At 36.6% G+C, this 19,443-nt stretch overlaps 1 protein-coding gene across 1 annotated transcript; it reads right to left on the bottom strand.

Annotated features, from left to right (window-relative positions):
- Positions 1 to 7,370: 7,370 nt before the first annotated feature.
- Positions 7,371 to 18,349, bottom strand: LOC129760078 (sphingosine kinase 2-like). Its single transcript, XM_055757653.1, has 2 exons — positions 17,799 to 18,349; positions 7,371 to 8,387 (listed from the first exon to the last, which is right to left on the bottom strand). The coding sequence occupies exon 2, from the start codon at positions 8,283 to 8,285 to the stop codon at positions 7,371 to 7,373; it is 915 nt and encodes a 304-aa protein (XP_055613628.1). The 5' UTR covers positions 8,286 to 8,387; positions 17,799 to 18,349.
- Positions 18,350 to 19,443: the final 1,094 nt, after the last annotated feature.

Raw genomic sequence — 19,443 nt, 5'->3', positions numbered from 1 at the left:
AATCGATTACAGTTATCAAATTTAGGGTCAGGGGTTGGCCAAAGGGGTCGTCCATATTCACTGATTAATGTTTTTGCGATATTGGCGTTATTATACATCGGATTGAGATGAAAATTTGCACATGAGTGTTTTGAGAGACGAGCAATCGATTACAGTTATCAAATTTAGGGTTTGAGGTCGGCAAAAGGGGTCGTCCATATCCACTGATTAATGTTTTTGCGATATTGGCTTTACTTTACATTGGATTGTGATGAAAATTTGCACATGAGTGTTTTGAGGGACGAGCAATCGATTTCAAGTTTCGAATTGCGGATCAGAAGTCGGCTGAAGGAGTCGTCCATACCCAACTTTAATGTTTTTGCGATTTTGACGTTATTCTACATTGGATTGAGATGAAAATTTCCGCATAGGAGTTTTGAGGGACGCTCTTTTGCTTTCAGGTTTCAAATCTTGACTCAGGGGTCGGCAAAAGGGGTTATTATCTGTTCACTGTATTTACGATATTCTCTTGATTGAGCATAGAATTGTAATGAAAATTGGCACATGGGAGTTCAACAGAAAAGATATTTGATTTCAGGTGTCAAGTTTTGAATCGTGGTCAAAAAAAAGGCCGTCCATGTTAGTTGCTCACTGTTTTCGCGATATTGTCGTGATCATGCATCGGATTGAGATGAAAATGTTCAGATGAGGGTTATAAACTATGAGCAATTGACTCCAGGTAGCATGTTCCGTGTCAAGGGTCGGCGAAAGGGGTGTCTATAATCACTGATCACTGTTTTCAAGTTCCTGACGTTATTTTACATATAATTTGAAAAGAAGAAATGGCACAAGGGAGTTTTGAGGAACGTAAAATTGGTTTCAATTATCGAATTTCGGGCCATGGGACAGAAAAAGAGGGTTTCATTGAAAGTTCAGTGTTTTGTGCAATAATTTTGTAGGAGGTAGTTAATTGATACCAATTTAAGTGTGAAGGTCAAGCAAAAGAGTCGTGCACACAAACAAATAGTACATGTTTCTGCCATAATGTCTAGATTTTGCAACCGATCGAGACGCAAACACTCTCACATAAATTTTAATAAAAAGTCAATCAACCGTTTAATTCAAATTTCAAATTTAGTAGCGACTTTAAACACTGTTGAATTTTTTCCCCAAAATTGTCGAAAGAATGTTTCGAATTCATTTTCTAAACTCATTTTGACGTACCAATGATTTAAAGCGAAACGAAGTTCGTACGGGATCAGCTAGTAATGTATATTTTTTAACCCTGATCCGTCCTAGCATGTGAATGTGACATTAATGGAAGTTTGGTGGCTTTTAATCTTTTTTTCAGGCACACCCAAATACAATAAAATCTTCTTAAACCCCCAATTAATTCATGATAACTATAATTTTGCATCATTACTTTTTATAGATGCTCACAGAAAGCTCTGACAAAAAAAAATCCCTTAAGGGATCTAAAGTATCAGCGCTTCAAAGCGCTGTATGTCGTTTGTTCCTCATCCATATATGTAAACTGTACAATTTGTACAAAAATTTCAGTTTTGCAAACCTTGTAACGTGACCCATTAATGATACTCAGAAAATATTCAGCAACAATAATTGGTTTTCATGTTATTCAAGGTCGAAGAATCATCCATCTTTTGCTAAGAAAATTTACTTAGTAGTTGAAAAAGCTGATATTAAAAACTATAGATATGTTGCATATTTAGATGTATTTTTTAAATTTTTTTAAGGTCCTAAAAATCATAATATCGTTCAACCGCCAAAATTGTTTCAGTCACTGGAGTAAAATATGAACAGTGGATTAGAAAGTAGAAAATTTTTCACATTTTTACATCATTAGATGCTCACTATACGAGACTTTTTTTTATGAATTTTCAAAGACAGCTGTTTTTTTTTCTAGTGAAGTAATTATGCTGCGATGTTACACAAAAATATGATATTGCAGACTCAACTCTATAAAACAGACAAGTTTCCTATGCACTTAATTATGTTATTAATTTTTTTTTCAGTTCGACAATTGTAACAATCCCTTATGTTACAGCCCGCTCAGTCACATGGACTCTTCAAAGGAACACCCAGGGTCGGCTCACTAGCCCAAGTAAAAACTCAGAGTTAGAGTGCCGGAACCAAACCATTTATTAGGCTAACTTTACTTTTTGGCACTTTCCCTGAATCCCTAACCTGCGCTTGTTCCCTAACGGATTTTCCAATATTAGACTTACGTTTTAGTGTGTGGTGTGTCGTGTAAGGGCCCGTCGATGCGCGCTGCTGCTTGCTTTGGCTCTCCGTTGCTTGGTCTAGTACCACCGTCCGTGGTCACCGCGGGTAAGACCACCCACGCTCTACTGGGGAATTCGGTACCTCGGTGCCAAACTCCAGACTTCAGAGGGACATGTGTGCACCGATTCTACAACCACGGTACCTCTTGGAACCTCCAACGGCCTTGGTCCTGTGACAGTCGACTCGGTTTACCAGCTCGATTCGGCCCGATAGAAGGATTCCCTGCTCCTAGTTTCCAGTCCCTTCTGTTCCCGTTCCTGGACCCGATAGACCTTGGCGCTATCGCGGTCCCAGTCTCAACCTCGTGGAAAAGCCCAACACGGAGAACAGGTCACTCAACCCGGATTCGGTAAATTTGGGTAGTTTTTCCGGCTGTGCCCGATAGTAATTGGCGCTATCGTGGCTTCAGCCTCTTTTCACTCGGATCCACGCGACGGGTAAAGACGTCCCGTAATACCGCGCGAGACACTTATAAAAGTTTAACTTTCTGCACTGCAGCTTAGATTTTTGGGTGTTAGCTGCCTCGAGGTCTCGATCCAAGTGGAAGAGGAAGTTGCTGATCGCAGTTTTCCCTCCTCTTGGATTTTCCTCCCGACTCGTCTAAATCGCATTTAGACGACTCCTGGAGTATTCAGGGGTGTGTCGTGGTTCGTGTGGTGTTTTAAAAAGCTGTTTAGAGTACCTGTCATGTGTATTGTGTATTTTATTGAAGTGTGCCATTCTCCTGCTCAGGTCTTAGCTTTTCTTATGAAATCTCACATTTTTTATTTATTTATTTATAGAATTTTTAATTACGGTTTTAATTTGTAGCTTTGCTGTGAAATTTCCTTATATCTACCCTAAACTCCTAACTAAATAAATGATTTGGTCAGCTCCCCTGGGTGCACCTTTGCAAGCGTGGCCGTAACATAGTGAACGGTCACACAATCTAAATGTATTGCGACATCTGAACCTTAATATGAAATTTGGAGTTCAAAAACCATTTCTAACACATGTATCGTAACAAATGAGAAATTTAAATACGACTAATATCATTTGTTTTCCAGCCCTGTATAAATACAATGCTCATATTTTATTTAATGTCTGATGTAAACGTAAATGTATTTTTTTCAAGTAAAATTTTCACCGTAGTATCGGTGCTCACTATAACCATTTTTTAAGGAAGTTTTACACCAAATTGAACTTTAGATATTTTTTAAAACATAAATCTAATCATTTCAACAAATTTGTTATGAAATTAAGTATTTTTAGACTTTCTGCAGTGATGTCAAAAATACTTGTATCTAATAATATTTTTCCAAATTTTAAAATTTGGATTGTTAAATTTCACTTTTTTAGTTCATCCTCAAAATATTATTTCTTAATGGAATGAAGTGTAATAAACATAATCAGAATCAAAATTTTTCTTAAATGTAGATTTGATAATTAATAACTTATCAATTTTTTTATTATAGTCATTTTATCATCTTTATGGCATTCGCGACTTTATCAACGTTGCAGTTGGCGGACATTTATTGAAAAACTTTCCGGTACAAATGTGTTCGATATTTACTCTTGGGCTCGAACTCGCGGACATCGGCTCAGGAGGCAAACTGAGCTATATCACAAGTCCAAAAATCAGTTATCAACGATTGATTTAACTTAAAACGCAAAAATTTTAAAACTCCATATCACAAAAACTTAATTTTATAGTCCAAATTAGCAAAGATTCAAGTTTCAGGACGCTAAAATCTAATGATTGATTTTGTAGATTTTAGCGTCCTGAAATCTTTGCAAATTTGGATTTTAAAATTAAGTTTTTGTGATAAGGAGTTTTAAAATGTTTCAGTTTTAAGTAACTTAAACACCACAATGCTTCTCTTTTGAGTTGTCAATTGAACTCTATAGATAAGTATTTAAGTATTTATAATGGTAAGACGTGTTAATTGAACAAATTTAAAAAAAAAAAACTAAACTATTAATTAAAATTAAACTCGTCTATTTACCTTCATATTTGATTTCATTTTTAAGATGAATTTACCGAATTTTATAGTATAGTTTTTCTTCAGGTTTCAAATAAATTTATCAAATTATAAAGTCAACTTATTTGAATTTTCAGGAATATTTTTGAAAGTTTGTCTATGTTCTCCAGTTCTGAATTGTTGGTGTTCTAAAAAAAACAAACCTTCGATTTTTTTCCATAATCGAAGATTCACATTTCAAATCGCGAATTTTATTTTGTTTCTGAAATTCAGAACACTACAGCGGAGTTTTCCAATCAACCCTTCAGTTGAAAATGAAGAAAAAAAATGTAAATTAAGATGAATAATAAATAACAATTATTATTATTTTCCAAACAATTTATCATGGTTAATTTTTTTACCTGTTTTGACGTTTATTTTATAACTCAATTTTTTTCTAAATCTTTGTTTTTAGAATATTTATTTCAAGTTTTTAAAATAGATTGGTTGGAAATTATTTTGAATGATTTTGAAAAAATTATCAATGACTTGCCGAAAATATAATGGATTTGAAACTTTCATTGTGATTTGTTTTGGAAATTTTGATTTATTTTAACAGTAAAATTTATTATTTTTTTAATTACTTGTGATAATTATGAGTTAGAAAGTGATGTAAAAAATTCGTTTCTTTCTTTATTGTGTATTTGTGGTATATCGAACTAGACTGTGTCGATTTGGGGTCATTTTTGTGTTTCTCAAACCCTGGGGTCTAAAAAGCTTCGTCTTGGTCCAAAACTCATCCATGATTTTTTTGCAGAATTTTTAAGAAACGTTTACATGAGTAAATTTGAACTTTTAGGTTTGTATGGGAAAATTCAATATTTTGTACTGAAAAATTAACTTCATTTTGGTTTCTTCTGTGGAACCGGACCAGCTGACAGTTTTTATGCCAATTTTAAGAATTCCCAAAGGAAATTTTCCGCTGAACAACTTGGTCGAAGACCGTAACTTCGTATCTCATTAGGTAAAAAAGTTATTAGCTGTTTAACAGAGGCATGTCTTTTCGCATTGATAAACAATAAATTCAATTGACATCACTGCAGGGTGCCTAGCGAGTTATTGCATGGCTAATTTTCATGCAATACTTCGCGAGTCTCCTGCTGTGATGTCAATTGAATTTATTGTTTATCAATGCGAAAAGACATACTCCTGTTAAACAGCTAATAACTTTTTTGCCTTATAAGATACGAAGTTACGGTGGTCTTCAAAAATGTTGTTCAGCGAAAAATTTCCTTAAGGAATTTTTAAAATTGGCATAAAAACTGTCCGCTGGTTCGGTTCCACAGAAGAAACCAAAATGAAGTTGATTTTTCAGTATAAAATATTCAAATTTTCCATACAAACCTAAAGTTCAAATTTACTCATGTAAACATTACTTAAAAATTCTATAAAAAATCATGGATGAGCTTTGGACCAAGTCGAAGCTTTTTAGAACCCAGGGTTTGAGAAATTCAAAAATTACCCCAAATCGACTCAGTCTAATGTCGAACCCCCAATCATGGTGGGTCTTTCGCACGAGCCTGGTTCAATCGGTATGGTTTCTATTTCCTATTTCAAAACGCTTTTCGTGGTCTATTTTTTTAAATGGTGAAATCATTACTTATCTTAACCAAATCCTTCAAATATGTCTTCTGTGCGGGCAGAATCTGTACAAAAAAAATGTAGTTTTTAAGATAAATCTGTACTTGTGGCTACCATGTGCTCTGTTGTTTTTAATTTTTTTTTCTTGCAAAAATAACCGTCAAAGGTGGCGTTCGGAGCACAGGTGCCAGGTGGTTTCGTCAAAAATCAAGACACTGCGATGAAAAAAATCATGTTTATTTCAGGTTATTATTAAATTGATTCAAACAAAATGCAGCTTTTCTTAGATTGCATAACTAGGCGAAATAACGGAACTGTCGACGCCTTAATTTAGGCAATAGAAGGTATCAACTTCTTAGCTGGCTTGCAGTTTATATCGAAAAACACCGTTTAAATATCATCTGAACTGAAGATTACCATCGGTTTGAGCGGTTAAACTGTTTTATCACAAATTCATTTGATGTTCTCATCATTCTCATCATCACTACAAGTTCAATTGTAATTTAGATATTTTTTAAATCATGACATTTTAACAACCAATTTTCAAAAATAAGAAAAATTCGACAATTTTTGAAAAATCAGGACGGTCTTTTGAAAATCAGGACAATCCAAGAAAATCAGTAATCCTTTGGCACTTTAATTCAGAGGGTAACGCCTTTTTTCTCAAACGTACCAAAGGAAAAACTGTGTGAGCGAGCTCTTAGATTTCTCCTCAACACAATGCGCCATGCGCTAAAGATTTTTCCGGAGAAAGCAATTCTCTTCAACAGTGGATGTGAATGCTCTCGCTCACCCTTATGTGTTGACAATCTCACTCTTGCAGTGCGATTTATCTCTCCCCGCACAGCTTGAGGGGAGCAGACGAAAAAAAAGCACTCTCTTTCACTGAGGTGTTTTTCCAACCATGTTCTTGAACAAGGTGTTATCTACACAGCTTCACTTTTCCTTTTCCGGTAGTTAGTAGGGGAAAGGTTTCCTAAATGGGCCTATCAGGTTAAATGACCCTACGGCTGTTTGATGGAATGGCTGACTAGACAGCTTATCTGACCAATGCATTTTGAGGGTGATACGCTTAGAACATAAGGCAAGAAAGAATTTTATGAATTCACAAACTCAAAAAAATTTAAAAAATCATACAAGGTTTTGATACATTTTGATGTAATATTTCGACTTTTAAAAATTATACGTAAAGAAGCTTAAAACAAAAACTAGGATGGTTTTTGTTTCTTACTCAAATGAACTTTAGAAATTAAACATATTTCAGCTTTTGTGGAGGTTTAATAATGATTATATAGTGGAATAATAGAGTGTTTTTGTATGCCCCCATCATGTTTGTAAAATGCCTCCATCCTGAAATAACAGGTTTAATAGAATTAATAAATGATTTTTATCATTGAACCTTCAAATCTAAGCTATGAATAACATTTTACTACTTGTTGTAAATTTTTCGCAAGAACTGCCCGAGCATTGGGAAAAAACCTATAACTAGGTAGTTGAAAAAAATACTCACTCATACAAATGTGCTATAGTTTTCGCCAGCCCGTTGCCGGAACCGCACGGTATAATCCCGATGGCCAGCTCCTCGATCGCCGTCTGCCAGTCTTCCCTCTCGAACAATCCATTGAGCACTTCGTAAAAGATACCATCCCCTCCCACGACCACAATCCCCCGCCACAGATACACATCCCGGTTACGCACAAATTCCCTAGCCCAGTCGGATTTCTTCGTTATATGCAAATCATAGGAAATTTCCGCCTCCGATAGCACCGGCACTACCCGTTGCTGAAACATTTCCCGCGCTTTTCCCGATCCCGATTTCGGATTCAATATCACCAGCAGCTTCCGAGTATCCTTCGCGTGATATGTAGGCCTGATTGGGTTTTCGCCCACGATCAGATACTTGATCGAGGCACGCCATTTTTGCGCCTCCTTGTTGTTATCCTCGTACTTGTCGAAAGACCGGAAACGCAACGTAATGGTCGTCCGCTCCCGGAATCCTCCACGCCTATTCCGCTTCAAAATGTAAGCGTAGATATACAGATAGGCACTGACGTCCGATTCATCCTGCTCTCCGGAGTTGTCCTCGACAACCTTAAGCTGAGCGTTCCCCGATATCGATGTACAAGTGCACGCAGAGTTTCCTTTCGTTTTGCGTTTGCTTCTGAGACAGCGACAACCGATGATATCTTTCAACGGAATGGTTTGCTCCTTGGTGGATCCGTTACTTTGCTTCTTCAAACTTAATCCTTTATCGGTGAGGCGCACCTCAAAGACCGTGTTCTTTTTGGAGCTGATGTAGAACGTCTCCGTGAGGTAGACCACACTCGGAGGACTTCCGCATTCGGTCGTTCCCTTGCTGATCGTCGGTGACGGATGCACTATCTCGTCGCCTCCGAGCTCGCCTTTGGGTTTGTCCACCATGGCGCTAAGATTGGCGCCCCGGTTTCGTTCACTGTTGAGAAGGAAGAACTCTGCCTCACACCTCCAGTATGATGCATTAAATTACTGGTATCACGTTTCGATCTTTGGGAAGGAGAGAAAATAGAAACTCGTTAGGTTGCAAACCTCCAAACTTTTTTAAAACATTTTAGGTAATGTTGTTATTTTAAAAATAATGGGCGGAGAAACGGATTTCGGTGAGCACTGTAACCAATTACCTATATTGCTTTGTAATAATATACATGTAGACTAGAGAAGCTCAAATTAGTATGGGAAAAATAAAACTTATAAAATCTTACATAATGCAGGCTAGAATTGATCCTAAGCTCAATACTGGGGGGGGGGGGGATACTGGGATCCATGTAAAATTTGAGCTAGATTTGACCACGAGAAGGAGTCGCACAACGAGCCTGAAGTTTGCATGGCATTTTGAGACATTTTGTTCGGAAACGTAGATGCTAATTTTATGTACTTACATGCTTACATAAATTGTAACGAAATTAAAAGCAGTGTTAAAAAATTGTGTGTGATTTCGTTTTTGTATCACATGAGAAGAAGAAAAATCTAACAAAAGTCCATCAACCACCAGGACATTCGGACATCTAATTGTGCCAATTTCAGTAAACACCGGATGACATTTCGCAACAGGACCGGTGGGACATGTTACGTTAGCTTTTCCTCATATCCTTCTTCGTCATAATATGATCTATTTTTAGTTTGCCCCCCTCTTGAAACAAGTTATAGAACCGAGTCGTATAGTTACAGGCGGAAAGTATTTTCCTTGACTTTTACCAGTCATTCTACAGTTTGCGCAACCCGTTTGGCATGTGCCAGAATAGCGTAAGACAAAGCGTTGGCTAACACGCCTTCTGCTCTTAGCATTATTATAGCTAGATAGGACGAAATCGAAACGGGAACCGGATAGTTTTTCTACTTCGGCCCACCTTCTCTTAGAGTTGGTTGCTTAGCTATTCGCTGGGCGTAGAACCTACATAAGTGGAACAGGTCAGTGGGACTTGGGTCGAAAATTTTCTGTTCCCACCTCGTCTAAATGGAAAGGAAAAGGAAAAAAAACACCGACACTAGCACCAGATGGAGATGGATTTCATACTGGTAGAGAGTGGAAAAAAAACTAACAAACCGGAAGGTACGAGCCATGGCTGTCCGGTGTGCCTATAAATATAGAAAAAAATGAATGGGAATTTTCAGCATCGGAGTAGAAGGACACCTTCTAACCAAATAAATATGTACCCTAGTCATGCGAAACAATTTGGCGAAAAACAGGGAACAAGGGAATGCGAAAACTTATTTTGTATTGAAATAATCGATTGAAGTGTAAAAGTTTTGTAAATTGTTATGTTTGACTTAATTGTTCTGTTTTATTTAATCTAAATTCAAGAAATGCTTATTTTGTCACACACATTGTATTAATATTTGTAAATTAACACAAATTAGAGGAGCAGTTTTAGAGCATCATCATAATATCAAATCAGCTTGTCAACTTGAATGGGGATTTGTCTTACAAAACTTAAAATCATCAGATGGCAGGGAAATATTAAGATATTTTCTGAATGCAGTTATATATTTTTGTACTAATCCAAAGACATGTTTGAGAAAAAATTGTTTATCTTCCCAATATAAAACAATGAATAATTTTAGTAGTGCTTTACTGCCGTTGGAAGCATAATTGTCACATGTTACAAAAAGGCAAAGCAAGAAAAACGAAATCAAAGTTTCACAAAAACACTTAGCTGTTATCGCATAGTTTCGTAATTTTTGTTGACTTCAATGCCGTAGATCTCTAAAGAATACTCCTATCATATGAGCCTCGATCAATTTTATCGAAAATGAACTGTTTTTTCAATGAAAATCCTTGTGTTACATTTATGCCGCGAAATTCTATGAATAGACGAAAAATAGACGCATATTTGTCACACCACGAACATTTTCCCTGTAGTTTTTCGATTTGGCATTTCGTGGTGGCTCTTGTGTTTTACTCGTGAATGGAAGCTTAAATTGAAAAAATCAGGTCTGTATCGGATTATTTGATAGCGTACATTATCTGGTGAAAAACTTGAAGTTTTTAACGGGTTCGATCAATAAAATGGCACGGGGGAGCAATTTGCGGCAGCTCACTCACTTTACAGGAAGCAACATTTCTTCAACTAGGTAATTGACAGCTGCCGTGCTGAAGATGTCGCAACCGCGAGAGAAGCTATACCAAAGAGGACAATCAATCCGTTTAAGGGAATACGGTCCTGGGTCAAATTCCTAATGAAATAGTTCGGAATAGTTCGTAAACATTAAAAAAAACAGACATCTCCGGTATTTTGCGAGGTGCGTTAAAATAAAAAACTCAAGACAAAATCAAAAAAGAAATGGTCTGTTCAAACCACCGACAATCACATTGGCCATCCTGGACAATTGTGGATTACAGTTCCACGGCGCCGGAAGGGTAATAATTTGATTTATGTTGTGAAGCGGGTTACGTGTAGATGCACTCTTTCAAGCGCCAGCAACGAACCCGAAGCAGTTTGCAGAGTTTTTCTTGCACATGCTGGGATGTCGCGAAAACAGTGACCCTTCCCCCTGTTTATATCTCCGTGACCCCCCCAATATCAAGGACACGTATGCCAAGTTTGGTGAAATTCTGTAAAGATGTTCCGAAGTTATAATACATTCATTTCTTGAGTGTGGCAAATATGCGTCCAATCGTCTCAGTGTGACAACTTGACTTTGAATTTTTCTTGAAATTTCTAGAATAAACTTTATGTTTCGACAAAGAATTTCAATAATACGTATCAAATTATGACGATTGGCATCAGAAAGTCAAAAACGACGAAATGTCACATGTGCGCCCAACGGCAGTTTAGTCATGAAAATGTAGAAAATATGTTTATAACAGGGCTTAACTTGAATCGTTCTTATTTTTATTTATTGGCTTTACCTCTAATACATAATCAGCCACACTACCAAAAAAATCTGTAAAATTACATCACATATGATGTAAATAAAAAGAAGCATCATATATGAAGATGGTAAAGTGTCGTTAATGAAACTTTAAAAAAAAAATCATATATGACGAAATATTCAGTGCTAGTTGGAAATTACACGCCAGTAAAATTTTGCAACGTGTAAAATAAAAATGATGTAAATTATAAAATCACTGAATGTTGGAAGAAAAACTTTCCAATTGGAATTTGTTTTGTTTTATTTATTGCTAATATGATTCAATACTGGAATTTTCACGTCTCTTAATAAAAATAAAACTCATCTATAATTAATATGATTCATTTTATTAAGCGGAAATAACACACATTACATTTTATTTCTTTTATGTTTTCCGCGAAATACCGGATCCAAAGTTGAATACCGTGGATCCGCTTCCAGAACCGCATCTCTGCTTCTCGGATATCTCCGGGAACCATCAATACCGATTACTTACTAGCGCGCGGGGAAAATACTTTGGCGCACGACTCGACTTAACAGTTTTTGTCACATTTGTCTGGTCCTGTTCTTCACAGTTTTTAATATTTTACATGACATTATCACGTTCAGTGTATTGTAATATTTCATGTCGTGTAATTTTGAGAAATTTCCAATTCAGTGTTGTTGATAATTTCGTGTGACCAAAAAAAAAATTGTAAAATTACGTCACATATGATGTAACGAAAAAGAAGCATCACATATGATGGAATTTTCAGTGCAAGTTGAATATTACACGTCTGTAATCTTCAACAGACGTGTAAAATTTGAAAGACATGTAAAATATTAAGACGTGTAACATTTAATTCGCACTGAAAATTCCGTCGTATGTGATGCTTCTTTTTATTTACATCATATGTGATGTAAATTTACATCAAATAATCGCGTTCCGTGTCAAGTAATATTTGTGTCATTAGAATGCAGTGCTGATAAGGATTCAACTTTTTTTATTTTGTAAATTTACATAAATAAATCGCGTTCCATGTCATGTAATAATAAAGGTTTTCAATTTCAGTGACGTTAAGGATTCAGATTTTTTTCTGTGTACATATCTATTTCACTTTCTGATATAAAATTTGCAATAGCTAAATACACGTCTATGTCTTTCTTTTTCAGTATACGTTGAATATCTGGAACCATTCCTTTTTTGAATAAAATTCTCCAAGCTGGTCCACGAAGGTTGTTGAAACGACTACAATAAAAAATAATATGGTTTGGATCAGCTGATACATGCCGCAGTTGAGATGATGCCATTTCTATGGAGATGAGCAGGAAGCCTCGAGTGATTGCTGATTAACTTGGAAAGGATTATAATTTGTCTGCGGTTTATATCCAGACCATAAAACCATGGTCGCAGAGAAACGTTAGCAATAATGCTCTTGCAAAATCGACCTTTTAAAGCTGTATCCCGACTCGCCTGCCAATTCTGTAATGCCGTTCCACGTATCGGAAAAGTAACATCCAACGATGTTACTCGTAGTTGAACGAAATGAGCACGTGATGATATGTAGTCTGGATATCAAAGCAGCATATGACTACGTGGAAATAAGCATTCTAGTTCGAGAGCTCCGTTCACTGTTTGTACCAGAATGTCTTACCAAAAGTATCTTTCATCTATTCGAAGAGAGGATGTTATGTTTGTCGAACGGACAACGTTCTACATAAGAACCACCTGGAGAGGACTCCCACAAGGATCTCCACTCAGCCCTTTGTGTTTCAACATAGCGATTGTTGGGTTGATAAAAAGTATTCCGCAAGATGTCATCACGATAAATTACGCCGACGATACGACCATAGCCATTCGAGGAAAAAACATCCAACGCAGTCACGAAAGACTTCAGAACGCACTTGAAATTGTAGCTTGAAAAATCTATGAAATTGGATTGCAGCTCTCACCAACCAAATGTAAATGTTTGCTGATCTCCAAGAGGCAACATGATACACTTCCTGGATTGGAAATTGATGGATACGAACTTGAGTACGTGCGATCTTTGAAATTGTTAGGCATGCACCTTACCCGAAATTTATCGTGGTCAAATCACATCAATTATGGAAAAAAATTGAACTATTCCGTTCCTTAACTTTCTGCGAAGTATTTCAGGTCAATACTGGGGAGCTCACCCGATAGCCATGCTGGGTATATACAAATCGTGTGTACGATAGACAGGATTCAATGGGCCTGCATCGAAATATGTTTGGGCTCCACCAAAACCACCCATACAGGCTCTCTGGAAGTTATGGCTGGGCTTATTCCACTGGATCAAAGAAGAAATATTACCGTCACGCGTTTTGTAAACAGAAGGATATCTCGAGCCTATTGGCATCGACAATTTGCGATTCCCGTTTTTAATGAAGATTTAGAAGAAACAGCCATACAACGTGCTGTTAAAAAACTACGAATTTGCACCATTCAGGCAAACCTTGACCAATCTCCCGTGCTATGAGTTTCCCACTGCAGTGACAAGAACAAGAATATGTATTGATTTATCAGTGAAGCAAATGTGTGCTCAAAACCCAGATTCATCTACCGCTGAGGTAGTGTCGAATTATCTAACCGAAAAGTATGCAGATGCGTACATCATAGCAACGGATGGCTCCAAAGACATGCAAGGAACAGGGTATTCTGTAGTAAACAACTTCGGGGCTCCAACGGAAATAATTAAACTTGATAACTTCATATCAGTTTATATGGCCGAACTTTTAGCAATCAGACATGCCACAAAAAATATTCTGCAATTTTCTATTGGTCAATACATTGTCCTAACAGATAGTAAGCAGCCTCGAGAGTCTTCAAAAATTATGTTTCAATCAAAAAAATCCAGGCGCATGGTACGAGATCAAAAAGGCAATTTCTGAAGCACATAAACTCGGCTATCAAATTCACCTTATATGGGTTCCATCTCATAGAGGTGTTCCTATGAATGAGCTTGCAGATCAGGAGGCTAAACGTGCGTGTGATGAAGGATCCCCAGGCGAATAATTTAAATCGTTTGAATGTAAGATATTATTTTGTATCAGGGTAAAAACTTAGATTTCAATAGGAGCTTCTTCGATACATTTTTTTGTAATTAATTTATTTGAAACGGCTCATACCTTGAGGCTTTAAGGGGCTAAACTCGTTTTGTATATTTACAATTGTTTGCTTAGGTCTACATCACTTTATCACTTTTTTTTCACTTTTCGAAGAGAACAAGAAAAAGTATAGGGAAGTATGACTAATATGAGAATGAAAATAATTATAGACGAAGATCAATAGCTTTTAGAAAAAGGTATCTTTCGAACATGTAATCAATGTCTATCAAAGCTAGTACATCTCTTACTGGGGTGCAGAGTGGTTTTCCTCGGGCCCGAAGGGTATCTATTAAAATCACTCTAGCGGCCAGGTGGGTCTCAAATGACCAAACGATATGCTCGATGACGTGGTAACCTTGGCCACAGCCACACAAATTGCTGCCAGCAATATTAATACGATAGAGTACCGCGTTCAAGGAATAATGATTGGACATGAGACGGGAAAATATACGAATAAAATCTCGACTCAGGTCCAATATATTAAACCAGGGCTTAAGGCTTACCCTTGGGGTAATCGGTGGAGCCACCGACCCAACTCATCCTCGTCCCCAAGAAGTAGAATTCGTTGAAGACGATTTCACGCTGGTAAATGTTGCCTTCTATTGCACCCACCTTTGCGAGGAAATCTGCCCTTTCATTGCCTAATATCGAACAATGTGAGGGGACCCAGACAAAGGTAATGGAAAAGCAACGTCTTGATTTATCGTCAATATATCTCGTATGTGCGGAAGCGGCGTGAGATTTCCTAGTCTTATAGAGCGGATCGCTTCAACAGAGCTGAGACTATAATGAAGTTATAATGAAGAAGTGTTCAACAGGTCGTGTGGCAATACTATCCAAGGCCGATACAATTTTTACATAAGACATATATTACAGCGTAGGGACAATTTAATACAAAACGCTTGCGGCGATATAATGCTTCGTTACTCATGCCAATTCAAACGAATTACACAACAACAACATTGAGAAACTAATTTTTTTGGTGAAAAAGATGTGTAACTCTGCTAACAAATTATTTGCTTTTTGCATAAAATAATTTAACTTTGGGGGTTCTCGTAAATAAAATAATTTAATGGAATATGTATATCGAACACTGAATCATTTGACGTCAAAAACTAAAACTGGTAACCAGTCGATCCTGGATAAGCTTGCAACCTCTATAAGTGAGGGAACAGAACAAAACCTCTTTAAGTGAGAGTGTAAAACCTCTAAAAGCTAGAGTCATTTTCCTGACTAGACCAAGGAAATAAGAGACAATACCAAAGAGCAAATATCCATATTGAAGCTCTCTCGAGAAAACTTCGAACTGATGCATCAACTGGTTTTTTATAAATCAGTGAATTTCTATCAAACACACATTGAATAGTTGCATTTCTAGATCACTTTAATGCATTTGAGTAGCGAGATAAAAATTTAATGAAATTCTATTTTTAAGTCCCGTAAATGCTCTCTTTCATTTCGTGGTGTTAAGTTTTTTAATTATTTTGAGGAAAGATGTGGATCTTTCAATAATAATGTTCAGTTAAAAAAGCAATTAAAGATATTCATATTACAAACTCATTTAGTAGCAACACTACTTAAATCTTATGATATTTTGACCTTATAATTCTGCTTACTCTGAAATTTAATTATCAAGAAGAATGTTTGTTAAATATTATTTTAAATTTTGTTTTGTTTTGTTTGTGTAAATATTCTACTTTATAATTATTAAATTCTGAAACCATTAATAAAAACATTTTAGTTGAAGATAGATTTTTTAGGGTTTAGCTAGCATAGGTTAAACTCCTAAAACGGTTTAACCAGTGGAGTATAAAATCAAAAATGTAAATTTTTGTAGGTATATAAAACTGAATAAAGAAACAAAACTAAAAAAAACATTCAATTGAGATGTCTTGTACAAACTTTGAAAGTTTTCAGTCCAAACAAGTGACTGAACCTAGAAACTAAAAAGTACGCAGAGATTCAGATAAACCATCGTCCCCAATCATCTTCTACGGTACGATACGTCCATGACATATAAGTTTTTACCGTTACTTCGCTGTGCTGCGAAGAACCACACGACACAGCAAAACCGAGGAAAACCGCAAGGTTTCTCGAATCAATCCAAGCTCTTTCTTCATGAATGAAAGATTTTTTTCATCCAATAACTTTATCGTTGAATGAATGCTTGTCACTGACTGATTCAACAGGCAGGTAAAGTTATCCGACCCGGAAGTGCGGGAGTTAATTGATGATTGACGGCAGTCTTCGGTACTATTTTATAGACGATCTTCGACAATTTGACCTTCACACTGTAATTGTAGTTGTGATTTTTACAAATAAAAGAATTGTTCATCCAAGGACTTGCATGCTCAAAAAAGCCGAATTTCATATTCTTATAATCAAACCTCGTTACAGAAACTCTTTACCATTTATTTTCTTAGGTTTTTTCTCTTTCTGGAAAACATTTTAATGAAGAAATAGCACTGACAAAGTTTACCAGTCGGTCCCCATTTTCGTTATTTGTATGTCTTTATTTTAGGTTCGACTGATAATTAAGTTCTTTAAATAACATTCTATAATGCAGTGCTTATATTTGCAAGCTCTAAGCAGGAACTTGATTAAGTAGCTTCAAGGCCGTAAGAAATTGTTGATTATTTTGTAACAGAGAGACACGTCTCCGCAATCAAACCGCCACTTGTGCTTTCACAGATGGACAACAAACTCAGCACGAGGCTCAGTACCACGGGGACAGTAACATAATTCGCTCGTAGACTGATCAAGGTATATCTGCTTACTTATTTAGCTGGCAAGTTATTGGACGAGACCTGTGCTGTGTACAGAAGTTGTGTGATGGAAATAGCAAAAAAAAGAACCTTAAAGGTCTCTAGTGCCTAGTCAAACACACCAGTCTATCAAGAAGCAGTTCAACTACCACTTATTACATCACTTAACGTGAATATTGTTGGTAGTTTAGCCGCAATGCAATCAGCAAAGTTATTGAGCTGTATTGGCTGAACGAAGCAAACAGTCGAAAGGTGTTGTAAATACTGGGTGAAAAATATCGCCTTACACCTCTAGCGTTGTGTAGCGTTGAGCGTTTATTGAATGTAATACGTAATTTAAGAAATGATACGGATGATCTAGCTCTAGAAACCTTGGATGCTGTTCGAGACAAAGTCGTATAATGAGCAGAACAATGAAAGTGAAATGTTAATATTTCTATTCAGCTTTGGTTTCAATGTTTAATAGTTTTTTTTACCATCAATCTGAAGTTATCAGATTTTTTCTTTAATGTTACGTCTATTACTGCAAAATAAATTTAAAATTTAGTGTATCGGATTATTTTTTTTGCAGATATTTTCAGATCCCCAGAGACAGAAATACCCCAGTAACTTATCCCCAGAAAAAAATCTTCCCACAGTTTCAATCGTTCTTGGACGTTTTCATTTCCATTACCTTTATTCCACTCTCCTTCGGCGACGAGACGGACACGAATTCGATGGAATGGTGCGGCCCACAAACGCCCTGCGAATCTTTCCTCGCCCAAAGGAATGACACCAAAGCACACAAAAGGACACTCACTGAGCGCAAAAGGAAGGAACCACCCCTAGACGACGATGGTGGAAAATAACTACACAGAATATTATTCTTTCTGTCCCTCTGCGCTAATCCGTATTTCCGGCTTCGTATAGGTCTGTTGCTCAAAAACTACAGTAGCAGACGAAGTTGAAAATAAAACTACTAATAACGCGACACGCAAATCACTGGAACACTAAACACTTTTACCAATTACACTTAGCACAGAAGAAAAAAAAAATCCGCGAACACCTATGGAAGACGTCTCGCGGCGCACGTCCAAATCGGTCGAAAGAAGAAAACGTTCTGTCTGATGGGGGGATGGTATTGGATGCGATAACTGGTCCGCTGCTCAATGTTCACTCGGTCTATTGACGCGGGAGGGCGCGGGGAGCTAAGCAGAAAAAACCCTGGACAAATCGTCGTCTCGACAGCGTTGGGGAACCGTTGCAGCCTCGTGTGTAAGCACACCTACGCACCAACACATATCCACCTTTTTACAGCCCCGCGCTCCGCGAGAGAGATGTAAACAAAAATCTGTCAAAAGACGGAAAGAGAGCTTTTTCGAGTATGGGTATTAACCAAACAAGTCGAAAACCCTCAACACATAATTAACAGGGGTGTGTTCAATTGGATGCAAAAATGGCAAAAATTCATATATTGCAAATAAATCAATCTTCCTTTCAAGGCAGATCGAAATATCGACTGGAGGCGCTTAACATTGAACATGTTAATTTTTATAAATAAAAGAAAAACTACACGCAGAGAAAACTTGGATTTTGAAACGAATTAAATCTGACTTTGATTCAAAACATTCAGTTTTTTGAATCAAACTCCTTTTTTCTTGCAATCATGCAATCGTGTTGATTCAAAAGAATAATTTTTGAAAGAAAGAATTATTTTTTTGAATTGAATAATTTTGGACTTTGATTTTAAACAAATTCTTTGATTCAAAAGACATTTTATCAATTGCATATTTCTTTTGAAACAAAGTAAATTTTCAAAAATGTTTTCAACGGAAAAAAATAATTTTTTGAAACAAAAACTTCCAACTTTGAAGATATTTTGGATTGACTTGCAAGAAGAATAGAAAACTGAAAAATCAAATAAAGTTCGGCCGCTCATTTTAAAAATCAAACCAGTGAATCGGAGTATCCTATAAATAAGGAGCATTCAGTATGCAAAATGGTAAGTGTAAGTAAATCAAAAAGTGAATATTTAAGTGAATTTAAGATTTTTTAAAAGCGCTTGCATATAGTTACAGGCATGGTTGTCCATTTCTCCCCGAGCGGCTTGAAAAATGTAACTCAGTGAACTTTTCGTTCTGAAACACTTGCCCTGCTCTGTTAAGACGCCGAGCGTACACCCAATCAAATAGCAGAGAATGCTTGGCCAGGGTGAGAGCAAGAGAAAAAAATCATCACATTAAGTGTAGGGGAGCAGCGCTAAAGCAACTCAGTAGGCTTGGTTCTTTCCCATCAAGAAAAGGAAGAAGAAGAAGCAATATCGTTTCGTGCTGTTTGTT

The sequence above is a fragment of the Uranotaenia lowii genome, unplaced genomic scaffold, assembly GCF_029784155.1.
Source record: "Uranotaenia lowii strain MFRU-FL unplaced genomic scaffold, ASM2978415v1 HiC_scaffold_404, whole genome shotgun sequence".
Taxonomy (NCBI): Eukaryota; Metazoa; Arthropoda; class Insecta; order Diptera; family Culicidae; genus Uranotaenia; species Uranotaenia lowii.
The sequence above is the reverse complement of the archived record's forward strand: the minus strand, read 5'-3'. Positions and strand labels throughout refer to the sequence as shown.